This window comes from Suillus subalutaceus (genome assembly GCF_016647625.1).
Source record: "Suillus subalutaceus strain FC151 chromosome Unknown DFJ58scaffold_52, whole genome shotgun sequence".
Classification (NCBI taxonomy): Eukaryota; Fungi; Basidiomycota; class Agaricomycetes; order Boletales; family Suillaceae; genus Suillus; species Suillus subalutaceus.
The window spans coordinates 1,245-12,760 of NW_024540301.1; the positions used below are offsets into that span (position 1 = coordinate 1,245).

Below are 11,516 nucleotides of genomic sequence, written 5' to 3' on the forward strand. Positions count from 1 at the left end.
GTCGTCCTCGGAGCCATGGTATACTTTGAAAACATTGCTCACCTCAAGTGCCGAGAAGCAGATTGCTTCTAGTTGATCTTGATATTTAAACAAGGCAATAAATATCAAGCGCAGGGGTAACTTGACTCTTGGGTAATCATTAGAATCATTGTGGACAAGAGTACGTGAAAATATAGTGATGCGGAACAAGAGAAGGGTTGATTCAAAGTACCCTCGGTGCGTTTTCACCGCTCGAAACTAGACATACATATCTCGTCAACGAGAGACCAAGACTGATACATAAATACTAGTCTCGTACATAGAACACTAAGTTGGTTAATATGATATAAGTATTGCGAGCACCGCAGCATAATAATAATGCCCAAAATCGTCACGTTAGAGGATGAAGCGTAAATTAGTATCCTGAGAAAAGCGGTGTTAATCTGAATCTACCACACTACAAACTGCAAGGCTTACAATGGGGTGCGAGCTCGATAGTTGCGGTTTCTGCTGATAATGTTGCTTCAAAATGTCCCTAATAGACTTGAGCAGTTCTTGGTAAGTTTGTACTGGATTCCTTGCTGTGCGCTAAGTCAGTCTCATGCAAGAAGAAACAAAACTCCCGACCAACATAAAGACTTGACAAAGGCCTGTCCATGCATGTCAGCTGCAAACAGGTGGAGAGATTTCAATGAATATATCGCTCACGTAGCTCATAGCCCCAACAGCCATACCACCCTGTCTTGTATCAGCACTAGTTTGATCGTCGCGACAGCCCGAGAATGATATCTAGATAGAAGGCAAGCGGCAGAAGTACAGAGCATATAATGCCAGGCAGTCACTTACCACGTCAGCATTTGTGGCCTTCGCTGCTTGAAACTGCGGTGTTGTACTGTTTCCCTTGAGGCGTCCATTCGAATGATACTGCGAGATGATCAGTCCCAATACTGACTGAAGCAAGTATCGTGCTCACGATGTATGGCAAATCTAGCAGTCATGGACTTTCAGTCAACCTTTATCACTGCGGAACGATGTACTTACCTAGTGCCGTTCCTGAGTGACAAGACTAGGGAAATCTATCAGATTTGTCTGATGAGCGCGTTGTGAGACGACCTTACGTCAAAGATAGCCTGGATGGATGGGGTTATATAAGCTCCGAACATGAAGCTAAATGTGAAGACTTACAGTCAAACGACAACCCGCAGGCAATGATTTGACCTGTGAAATTTCTCAGACCGGGGTGTTTCTCCTATCGTGCGACAAGCGTACCATAATGCGGTGCATTTCCTGCATTGGAGTTATGAGCATAAACAGATTGAAAATAGCAGGTCCTCACGTCATCAACAATTAATCCGGCCTTCTTGTAGTCGACAGGGTATATAACTGCAAGTGATGAAATCTAACGATATTCTAAAGAGAAGAGAATACCCCTTACCTTCATCAAGTCCATCAGCTTCATCCCCATCCTGGTCTGGAATCTGTCCCCCGTGGCCCGAGTCTAGACGACGAGGAGGATATTCGGAAATTATACCCAAAGGTGCGAAAGAATAACGTACAGTGGAAAAACAGTGCATCATGAGGATGAGCGTCCTTCACAAGCCAACGCATCGCATCCAGAATGTTTTGCCTTGTTGGCATTTGCCTCGAATTGTTGGTGTCATCGACCAACATTACAATATCGCCGTTTTTGTAGCCCCAATTGGCTAGGGCAAGGTATGAGTATCGGCGCTGCAACAATCAACCAACAACGCACATGTTAAAAACCGCTTCACATTGTGCGCATCGTTGATACAGCCCCGAAGCTCGCGTCGTTGACCTGTATAGTTAATTCCGATCTCAAAAAAGACTCAACTTGAATTTTCAACTAATATTGTATCTTCACTCACGCATAGTGCTTTCTTCCGCCCGTTGCACTTGGAATATTGGAAATGAACATGACCGTTATGATGCACGACCTGTTGGTGAATATGTGGCTGCACCTGCTGCTGAGGATGAACGATAGGCCTATGCGCGCTACTTGCCGAGTTTAAGCGCGATCGCTGACCATTCCCTGAGGGACCTGAGTGAGGCGCTGGCGGACGTAGATGTTGTGAAGAACGTGAGCGGTGCAAATTTTGCGAACTGCTTGCGTGCTGAAGTGAGTGGGACGAAGGCTGGGTGGGTGGCGCGAAACGGAGCTGCTGCGAGGTGGTGCGACGAATAGGCTTAGGTATGGCAGAAGTCGAATGAGAATGTTGGTGATGCCCGTGCCTGTGAGAATGAACTTGAGTGTGAGCGTGTGCATCAGTGTGATTATTTCTGGATGACGGTTGGACATTGAATGAATTTGAAACGATTTGCGGGACAGGCATGGGTGGAGGACGCGGTGGACGACGAGACATCAAAGGGTGAGGTGGTGGTAGAGACATATAGGGAGATGGGGGTGGTCGCGTTGCATGGGGGATCGGTGGGGGAGGTGCGCGCGCGCGAGAAGGAAAGCCTTCCTGGATAAGCGAAGGGGGATTCTCATGTGAAAACATGCTGTAAGAGATCAATGAAGTAATGAAAGCGGCCGATTGAATAATACCATATGAATATGATATCTAATTTGAAGCTTACCGGGGACTGTGGGGAAATGCGTTGTGAACCTGTCAACACGTTCATTGCAGAAAAGGCGGAAAAAATTCACTTTGGTGACGCTGATCGCGGAGCGTTGGGCAGACCGAGAGGTTCAAATGGCCGGGGAAACGGATCATGGGATTGATGCAGGTCTCTGTGATAGTCATTTTTATCAGTAACGATTTACTGTATCATGCAGACCGTTGCGTACCTCACTGGTGGGATTCCAGGGCTATATGATTATACTTAGCTATTGTGAACAACGCAGATCAAGGGTGTTGTAACTCACGATGGCATTGGAAACCTAGGATTCGGAGAACGTCGCCGATCTTGAGCGGCATCGTTGCCGCGTAGGTCCCACATCATTGTGTTAACTTGGGTATACGACTTAAAGCGCGGGAACAGCAGGAAAGCAGGACAACCTGGCATGGCGGAGATCACGGTGAGCACATTCCAGCACAAAGCTTATATAGTCCTAATGAATGGTTGAGTGACTTACGGTGAGGAGAAAAGCCAAGAAGACCTGGAGAGGGAGTTCTGACTGGGAAAGCGATGAAAAAAGAGCATCTCTGCTAGAACAGCGGCTTTATTTGACTGGACTGGGGCAGCTCTGTCAGACTCGCCAAGGACATCTGTTTTTGGAAGGTGTCGAGGCTTACTAGCGCTTAGCGCTACCCTCACGACGGGACTCATAGCACTTCAGCGCTGTCGGTCACCGAATTCAACGGGCCAGCACACAGCACGGCGAAGTAATATTTGTAAGGACCGACGCGAGAGTCCTTATTTGAATTTTGAAGAGATGGAGAGCGACGGCGACCTAAGTCACCCATCATCAGGGATGAGTCAACTAGTAGTCACATGTCATGAGATGAAACATCAAACTGACGTTGTTACACAGGATGTTGTCACCACCTGTTAGATAATAAGTAGCTGGGGCCTCCCGCTACTCGTCAGACTGTGGGAATGCACTCTGTTGGTTTCGCACGGATTTGGACTTGTGTCTTCCTCTAACATTTGTCGAGTCTACCTCTGGTCCTATGCGAGGTTCTGACAGTTTATAGGCATGGGTGTGATGTTGAACTCGGACACATCTGTCGATTATCAATACGTCTTCTACTTGTCAATCATCCTGCAGACTTTTTTTTTTACTTCTGTCGTTCACGTCGACGATTTATCCTGGATGGGGCGTGCTGTTGTCCGTGATTGGCTCATTTGTGCATGCGAGACGAGTCTCGATTGAAGCGCTCTAGCGTGGATATAGCCTGGCCAGGCCTGGAGGTACGCATCCTTACAAAGCCCAGCTCTTGGGGTTGCCAATGGACTTTCGGTAGACATCGACTTGTGATGTACGAGTGTAGCTATAGTATTCTTAAAATCTATATTGAGGATTGTACCGATGTGAATGCGACTGTAGCGGAGCAAGTGTTCTATTTTTGGACTCTCAAGTTAGCACCCGCGCAGTGCAACGCATCATGGCTGAGAATAGATAGGGTCTGCCTTCTTTCGGGATATAAGAATCACACAACCAGCTAGTTGGATTATATGATGCACCACAGCCTACTGACTTCATCTTTCCCCCTTCCTTCATTCCCGTTTAGTGAGCGCTGGCTTCATTTCCCGTGTTACGCATGTCCATAACGAAGCTTAAGCTCAAGGCCTTTATCTATGTTATTTGTCGTATCTTCCTCGCAATAATCCGCTTTCCTGGTCTTGTCTCCCTCTATATTTTCATCACCCTTTACAACAAAACTGAGGAACGGTTTTCCGACAAGTTTTTCCCAGAAGACTACACATGGCAACCTGCCTTTCCTTCAAGCTGGAGGTTCATACTCCTCCTCATCCTCATAGTGCCCATCTTTGCATTCGTCGAAATACTCCGTCTTTTAGCTTATCGATTCCTACTTCCCCTGCTTATCGATCGGTGGAATAAGGCTTTTGGGGCCCGGCACCCTTCCGAGGAAGGGTATGTTATGTTCCATCGAGACAGCTCTATTGGCGGACGTGATCTTTTTAACGCTGACGAGGAAGAAAATGCGTTCATGGAACATGCGGAAGAAGGTGCTGGTGTTCGCTCATTATCTAGACCAAGTTCTCCTAAGGCTACTCCGCGTCTGGTGCCCTATCTCAAACCGTGGAAGATACAGCTTTTTGCGTATGTCGTCTTGTTTTGTGTAAGCACGTGGGTCGGAGTCCACTACGAGCAGCCTGGGGACGTGCGGTACAGGGATTCCATTCAGGAGGCCGTTGCACATCCTCGAAAACAAGGGTACGGAAAGCAAGGTGAGCTCCTCTGAATTCATAACTCGAATGCAATTTATCCCGCTTCAGAGAAAATTTTCATTACCGCCATGTTCCACGATAACGAAAATGTTATTCCATACTGGCACGACACTCTCATCAAAGTCATTCACTATCTCGGTCCAGACAACGTGTTCGTCTCTGTCGTTGAGAGTAACAGTACCGATAGTTCCCCTCAGCTCCTTGAAGCACTAGATGCAGACCTTGCACTTTTGGGCGTGTCACGGCGCATACTCACAAGAGATAAAGCAGTACCAAAGCCCGACGATTTGGGCGGAAACAAACGCATTGAATACCTATCGGCCACGCGTAATCGTGCAATGGAGCCTTTGCTAGTAGGAGGGTATGATAGGGTGGTGTTCTCGAATGACATATTTATCGAGCCCGAGAGCTTTGTCGAGCTGTTAGAAACGAACGATGGGGACTATGACATGGCATGTGGCTTAGACATGGGTCATTTTGGGTAGGCACATCCAGCTGCTACGGCACATCTATCATTCTAATCGTGGTAAAGCGCATATGATATGTGGGTTCTTCGAGATCGACAGGCAAAGCTAGCCAGTGCAATGTGAGTTGCGAATTCTATTTTCCCATATATCTAATTCAGTCTGTTCGGTATCTAGCTGGCCATATTTCTTCGACGAAGCTGACTATCAAGCAATGCATGCCGGGTCTCCTGTGCCCGTATTCACCTGCTGGAACGGCATCGTTGTCTTCACTGCAGATCCTCTTCTCCCGGTAGCCTTGCGCTCTAATCGCACGCTTTCCAACGATCCTCTACCATACGAATTGCCGGCAACCCACCCAGCAGCACACAATGCCTCGATGCAGGGTCCGAGTCCTGCTCTGACACCCCCAATACAATTCCGCGCGTCTGCGCCAGGGGAATGTTTTTCGTCAGAAAGTTTCTTGCTCCCATATGATATGAGGCGACAGTTTCAATCTGCAGCGCATATATCTTAACCCAAAGGTGATCAACGGTTACGACTGGAGGTTTGTCGCATGCTACATTATCGGGATATTGGCTCATGTATCATGTTAGGTTTTATTTCTACTTCAAGTGGTTTATGCGTCACCCCGTGCTCCGGTGGTGGATCGAAAAGGTGTACGATGGTGCATGGATGGCAAGAAGTGTGATGGTCGTAGGCGATGCAGACAGGGTTTTCTCGTGGGACGGTGGAGACTGTCATCCATGGTGGTAGATGGGCTCGGTTATGAGATCTTGGGATTTTGGGATTTGGGGGTAACAAGTCATGGGACGATATGGTTATTGCCTGCGTATTGGCATTTACGACTAATACTTAGGATACTACGACTATTTATACTTGTTTGCCCTTTGAATTCATCAGTACCCGACCAACTTGATCATATTTTCGAGGCGTCTAACAACGTAGATGCCCCATGTTCGAAAGGCAGCTTGGGTATGCAAATTCTGCTCTACACACTCTTCTATGAGTCGTCTGTACGTACTACGTCTTGTGATGTTTTCCCCAACTACCGTTCACAGGATTACCAGGGTTGATATGCCACTAATATTGTCAAAGGTTTAATATTCGACAACCGTCCGTTTCAAGTCCCTAACTATGGTGGCTGCCATGACCCCCCGCATCATGACGACAATCATTCTATTCGTGCACCTTGTACTTGGCATTGTTTGCAATGACAAGCTCTTCCCCCGCATTGCAGTCGACCAACTCGCACGAGTACAATGCTTCATCTCTTTAACAATTTTGACGTGAGAGCAAACATGTTGACCGGTTGCTAAGTTATAAAGCTCGCAGTGAAGGCCGTCACCGACCCTGCATCGTCCAGTCACTCTTCTGATTCATTCTAATTCCTTCCCAGCACGCCATGTTACCCGAAGTCATCGAAATTGATGATAATTCTTTCCCCGCTGCGTTTGACCTCCTTCATCAGGATCACCACACATGCCATAAACGTCGATGGACGTGCGCTTCGTGGAAGCCATCAAGGATCCAAAAGACAAATGTCCTAAAAGAAATCACAGTCCAAGGCCACCACCACCTCGCCGAATTCTCGAGGTGCCCTCGTTCTTCTGGAGCACCGTATTTGAACCGACGCGTGTCAGAAGCTTCTTATATTCCGATGTACACACAACCCAGTCCACCGTCTCCTGGAAGAAAGCGGGCATTGTTGGTGGGTGTTACATAATGTGTTGCAAACCAACGATATTTCTGAAACCGTGTATAAGATTGGAATCAATTACAAAGGTCAACGCTATGAACTGAGAGGGTGCAATAATGACATTCATAATCTCTCGCCATGCCTTATTAGTACGTGCAGTTGTTGGCGATTCGGTGGCGAATCAGTGACCCCTTTCTAGATCAATGGGGATACGATCCCGCAGACATTGTACAATTAATTGATGACGGCTGTGGCCCCTGCCAACTAAGCACAATATTTTACTTGAAATGCGCCGCCTGGCATTTTATGCAAGGGCAGGTGACTCCATGTTCTTCTATTGTACGTACTTCCTTTGATGGAACTGTTGGTCTTGTGAATCACGCGATGTCTTACACAGTTTCGGGGCATGGGGGCCAAGTCCGCGACCTGGATGGCGATGAAGTTGATGGTTATGATGAATGTAGGACTCAGGCCTTATTAGAAAGATTACTGTTGACGTGCACAAAGTCATATGTCCAGTCGATTATCAACAGTCGGGTGTGATTAACGACGATGTCAGGGCGTTTGCCTTTTTGATCAAAGGATAAGGCTGATTAGCTCCTCAGGAAATACACGAAATTATGGTTAGTACCGTGACGCGAAGAACACCCCATGGTATTTCACATGGTATTTCAAATAGTCGCTGATAGAACGCCCGCAGGTAAAGCCGCTGGCTGCTGGCTCACGGTTGACGGTACGAATTTGTGATCAATGACGCAACATCACCGAATAACATAATTGTATAGGCGCTCTTTGATGTAAGCACGTTCCTTGATACCGTAACTTCAAAAGTCGAATGACCTCAGTCATGCCATTCCGGCACGGTGCTTGGTGAGCCCCAAATCAATTTCATCGCTGACAAATACTGAATAATTCTTAGATTTGCCTTACCTTGTGAGAGAAGCAGTTTCTTCTTTGTGATTTTGTCTGATCATCACAATAGTATGACTCTAGACAATGCAAGTTCACCGATGGCGTTACGCCCGATGCTCGCATCAGGAAGCACTCCCAGGCGGAAGTTGTAAGAACCAGTTTTTGCGAGTTGTGTTTCTGAATCAACATCGAACAGTTTTGCTTCTCAGGTTGTGGGGATTCCGAAGAGAGTGAGAGTGTCGTAATGCCTGGTCAACCTATTGGCGGACTTATGACATTTGTGGGTAAACCTACCATGACATCAGTTCCTTCTAATCTTCCCTTGAAGGCTTTCATACATGTTTTCTGTCCGTGTCGCGCTCTTATTGCTAGCTCGACTGGCTAATATTTGCTTTGTTAGCTTGCACGCAGGCTCTAGCTTTCCAAAGTATATTCGAACAAATACGCGCGTTCGTTCGTGCGACCTTACCGGACGCCAGACAAGAACCTCAATTTTCCTGCTCAAATCCTCTCGTTTGTTGATGTGTTCTTATCCAGACTATAGCCACTGATATTGCACCAGGATACAACATTGCCTTTCTATATCTGAACGCTTGGGAATGGGATTGAGTCGTAATCACTCCTTATATGTTAACATGATCGTGCATATTTGATCTCGTTGACATCGTTCCGATATAAGCCGCTCGTGAGTACGAATTGATTCGGTCCAGATGCTCAGGACACTTCTCATCGATCAGCAAAGAACCCAGAGCTGGGCTATGTACCCGAAGCCTTCCCGAACCTGGATGCGGTTCACATGCCGTTCATCTAACATTTGCACAGCCATGATTGGCCAGATTGGCACAGGTCACGCTGCTTTTGTATCTTATCGCGCCTCTTCGGTAGCCAATGCTCGCGAGAGTGATTATTGTCTGGCAACAGGGGGTTATTTGATCGCAAGCTCCATATAATCTCCGTACCGTCTTGCAAATAAGCACTTCGTCTGCCTCCTATCCGTCGTTTTCTAGCGATGCACCTGTCAAACGAAGCTCGCCGAGACTGGCATGTATCATCACTTAGTGACAGTGTGTCATAGTCAAATTGACAAGATCATCTAGCGCTATGACGGCGGGAGCTTGATAATCTTTGCTCTCATATAACGCGTGTTTCGATCCTTCATTGGCTACTTGCCCACGCACGCTGAATCGTAGGTAGTAGTGATAAGCCACCCTCATCGATAAACACGCATGCCCGTCCCTCCTTCCAGACTGATTTCGTACGTTTCCATCCTGATCGTTACGTCCTCACTAACGTAGTACCATGACTTAACAGTCATCGAAACAAGGGGTAATGCAACCGTCAATGCACGATGCACCTGCCCAGTATTGATTCGTTTTTGGAAGGCTGGACAGATCAAGGAGTCCATACTCACCCACCCCTGTCGTTCCTGTGCGGCGATCGCCATCTCCGAAGTAAGCTCATTCCACTTCACGTGATCAAGTTGTTCACATCAGTTAGCAGACCAACGGCTATCAAAAACGCGCCGATCGCTGGTATGCAAACATCCTCCCCTGACGTCCTCTAGTGCACATGCAGCCCTTCCTCCATCGGTTCCTTCCTACCGTTTCACGTACAACGAGAGGACTGCGCCAGATGCTTGGCCAGCACAACATGATCCTGTGACCTCACGGCTTCACCGCTTACGGACGCAGTCAACTCAATCTCTTCAGCAGCATGCAAGAGAGAGTACTGAGTCATTGAGAAATCACGTACACTCACCGTATAGTGCTGTACGACGACCTTTCGTCGCAAGGTGCAACTGTGACCCGAGCGACCAGATAGAGATTCCGCAGACAATCAAAGTGTTGATTCCACATACGAGGAAGAAGAAGGCATTATGTGTGAGTCCTTTCAAGTTCGTCCTTGTGCGGCTTATTTCTGGGTAGATTGGCATAAACTACAAAAGCCAGGATAGAGAGCTTCGCGGCTGTGTGAATGATGCTTGGAACATGGCAGAATTTCTAAAGTGTCCGTTCATCTTCATCTTCTCTTGTTCACCCAGTATCAAGTAACGCAACCGTGCAACAGCCTCCTGGAATTATGCGAAAGAGGACATTATGGTGCTCACAGATGAGCCATACAATCTGAGATACATGCCGACGAAACGGAACATCCTTAGCGCATTACGGTGGTTAGTGAAAGACGCCCAACCTGGAGATTGCTTATTCTTCCACTGTGAGTCGTGTATCCGTAATTTTACCAAGCAATTGATGATGCATCCAGACTCTGGACATGGAGGACGAATCATCGACTTGGATGGTCCCCGTGTGGATGGCCACCGTGTAGATGGATTTGAAAAGGGTAACAGTTACGATAGTCCAAACTTTGAGAAATACTGATCTGTAACAAGCCATCCATCCGGTTGACTGGGAGCACGCTGGTGAGATTGTGACCGAGGTGCGTTTATATAGTTATTTGCTTTGATTGGATACGATGTAAATTCTCAAACAGGACCTATACGATGCAATGGCAAGTACTGACAACGCAGACTGTAAGGTAATACTAACTTTGACATAGGTCAAACCCTTACCTGCTGGTTGCCGCCTTATTGTAAGTCCGTGAGCAGCTTTATGCGTCAAGCGACTTCAATTTTGTTTTACCAACAGGCATTGTTTGATGTAAGTTTTAGTTGCCAATGTTCAAGTTGGACCGATGATATCATGAACACTAGTCATGTTATTCTGGAACTGTCCTTGGTATGAAGCGGTTGTATTGCTAAGTTGTGTCTCTTTGATTGATCTGTTTCACGCACAGACTTGCGATACATCGTCAGTCCCAAGATATGAGTCAATGCATTCGAGTCTGTCTAATCATTTAATCAGTATCAAGTCAGTAGTCACTCAAAACGGCATGCTGCGAACTCTCGAGCTCTTACAAGGTACCCGCAAGCTCACGTGGTAAGTGAAATGTACTCGACTGGAAGTCCGTTTGACGGTCAGATGTCAGGTATTGTTTGCGAGTTGTAGCGACTTCCAAGGTAGTGGGGGCGTCATCATAAGGGGCGGAGAGTTTCTCGGAGCCATGTCTTCTGTGCGTAGTCATTAAAAACTCGTTCGTGAATATTATTGTGACCAAATATACTTTCAGGCCTTCATCTCGTCACTCAGTGAGTAGTATTCTAGCAATGACGGTTATGCGACTTACTGGCATTAGCGACCAACCCAACCCAGACCTACCTCCAGGTGCTTGCGTCTGTGCAAGATATTTTACGTCGGACTCAGAGGCAGACGCCGCAGCTGTCGAGCTCGTATCCAATTGTATGTCAATCTCACACTCCCTCACACATTTGCTGACGTCGTGAAAACTTCATCAGGATTCCAGTCAACAATGCATCTTGTGATATAGACATTGTGCTTGTTTTTTCTTCCATTGTACATGCAACAGGGGAGTTCTGTGAGTAGAAGCCTTGCAGTGCCCCCTTTTCGAAGGCCACAACACGATCAGCAGAAGTAACACCTCGTCCAAATCCTACTAGATCTGATAGATGTGATTAATTAATTCACACTACGGAGATGATGTGCTCGCAGACTTCCGGGCATATTAAG

At 47.0% G+C, this 11,516-nt stretch overlaps 4 protein-coding genes across 4 annotated transcripts; 3 read left to right on the forward strand and 1 right to left on the reverse strand.

The window, feature by feature from the left end:
• Positions 1 to 417: 417 nt before the first annotated feature.
• DFJ58DRAFT_660403 (caspase domain-containing protein) lies at positions 418 to 3,033 on the reverse strand (the record flags this gene model as incomplete). Its single annotated transcript, XM_041382150.1, has 15 exons — positions 418 to 560; positions 611 to 629; positions 688 to 768; positions 826 to 903; positions 1,010 to 1,045; positions 1,098 to 1,109; positions 1,165 to 1,197; positions 1,249 to 1,266; positions 1,316 to 1,362; positions 1,415 to 1,477; positions 1,536 to 1,682; positions 1,733 to 1,814; positions 1,866 to 2,242; positions 2,342 to 2,499; positions 2,867 to 3,033. Coding segments are annotated over 15 exons (1,461 nt in total), but the record flags the coding sequence as incomplete, so codon positions are not given.
• A 1,583-nt stretch (positions 3,034 to 4,616) lies between these two features.
• DFJ58DRAFT_716334 (glycosyltransferase family 69 protein) lies at positions 4,617 to 6,077 on the forward strand (the record flags this gene model as incomplete). The annotated part of the gene is made up of 6 exons (XM_041384210.1): positions 4,617 to 4,857; positions 4,906 to 5,338; positions 5,390 to 5,443; positions 5,499 to 5,779; positions 5,805 to 5,868; positions 5,918 to 6,077. 6 exons carry the CDS (start codon positions 4,617 to 4,619, stop codon positions 6,075 to 6,077), a joined length of 1,233 nt encoding a protein of 410 aa, XP_041243952.1.
• Positions 6,078 to 7,181: 1,104 nt separating this feature from the next.
• Positions 7,182 to 8,602, forward strand: DFJ58DRAFT_378937 (peptidase C14, caspase domain-containing protein). Its single transcript, XM_041380112.1, has 13 exons — positions 7,182 to 7,359; positions 7,418 to 7,480; positions 7,528 to 7,574; positions 7,626 to 7,643; positions 7,721 to 7,753; positions 7,806 to 7,817; positions 7,866 to 7,890; positions 7,940 to 7,953; positions 8,003 to 8,080; positions 8,129 to 8,212; positions 8,261 to 8,279; positions 8,333 to 8,445; positions 8,495 to 8,602. Exons 1-13 carry the CDS (start codon positions 7,308 to 7,310, stop codon positions 8,519 to 8,521), a joined length of 585 nt encoding a protein of 194 aa, XP_041243953.1. The 5' UTR covers positions 7,182 to 7,307; the 3' UTR covers positions 8,522 to 8,602.
• A 556-nt stretch (positions 8,603 to 9,158) lies between these two features.
• On the forward strand, positions 9,159 to 11,311 carry DFJ58DRAFT_727841 (caspase domain-containing protein; the record flags this gene model as incomplete). Its single annotated transcript, XM_041385523.1, has 17 exons — positions 9,159 to 9,187; positions 9,257 to 9,383; positions 9,433 to 9,464; positions 9,497 to 9,812; positions 9,858 to 9,939; positions 10,000 to 10,146; positions 10,195 to 10,272; positions 10,322 to 10,368; positions 10,489 to 10,521; positions 10,578 to 10,589; positions 10,643 to 10,667; positions 10,726 to 10,739; positions 10,794 to 10,868; positions 10,918 to 11,001; positions 11,059 to 11,077; positions 11,125 to 11,228; positions 11,285 to 11,311. 17 exons carry the CDS (start codon positions 9,159 to 9,161, stop codon positions 11,309 to 11,311), a joined length of 1,251 nt encoding a protein of 416 aa, XP_041243954.1.
• Positions 11,312 to 11,516: the final 205 nt, after the last annotated feature.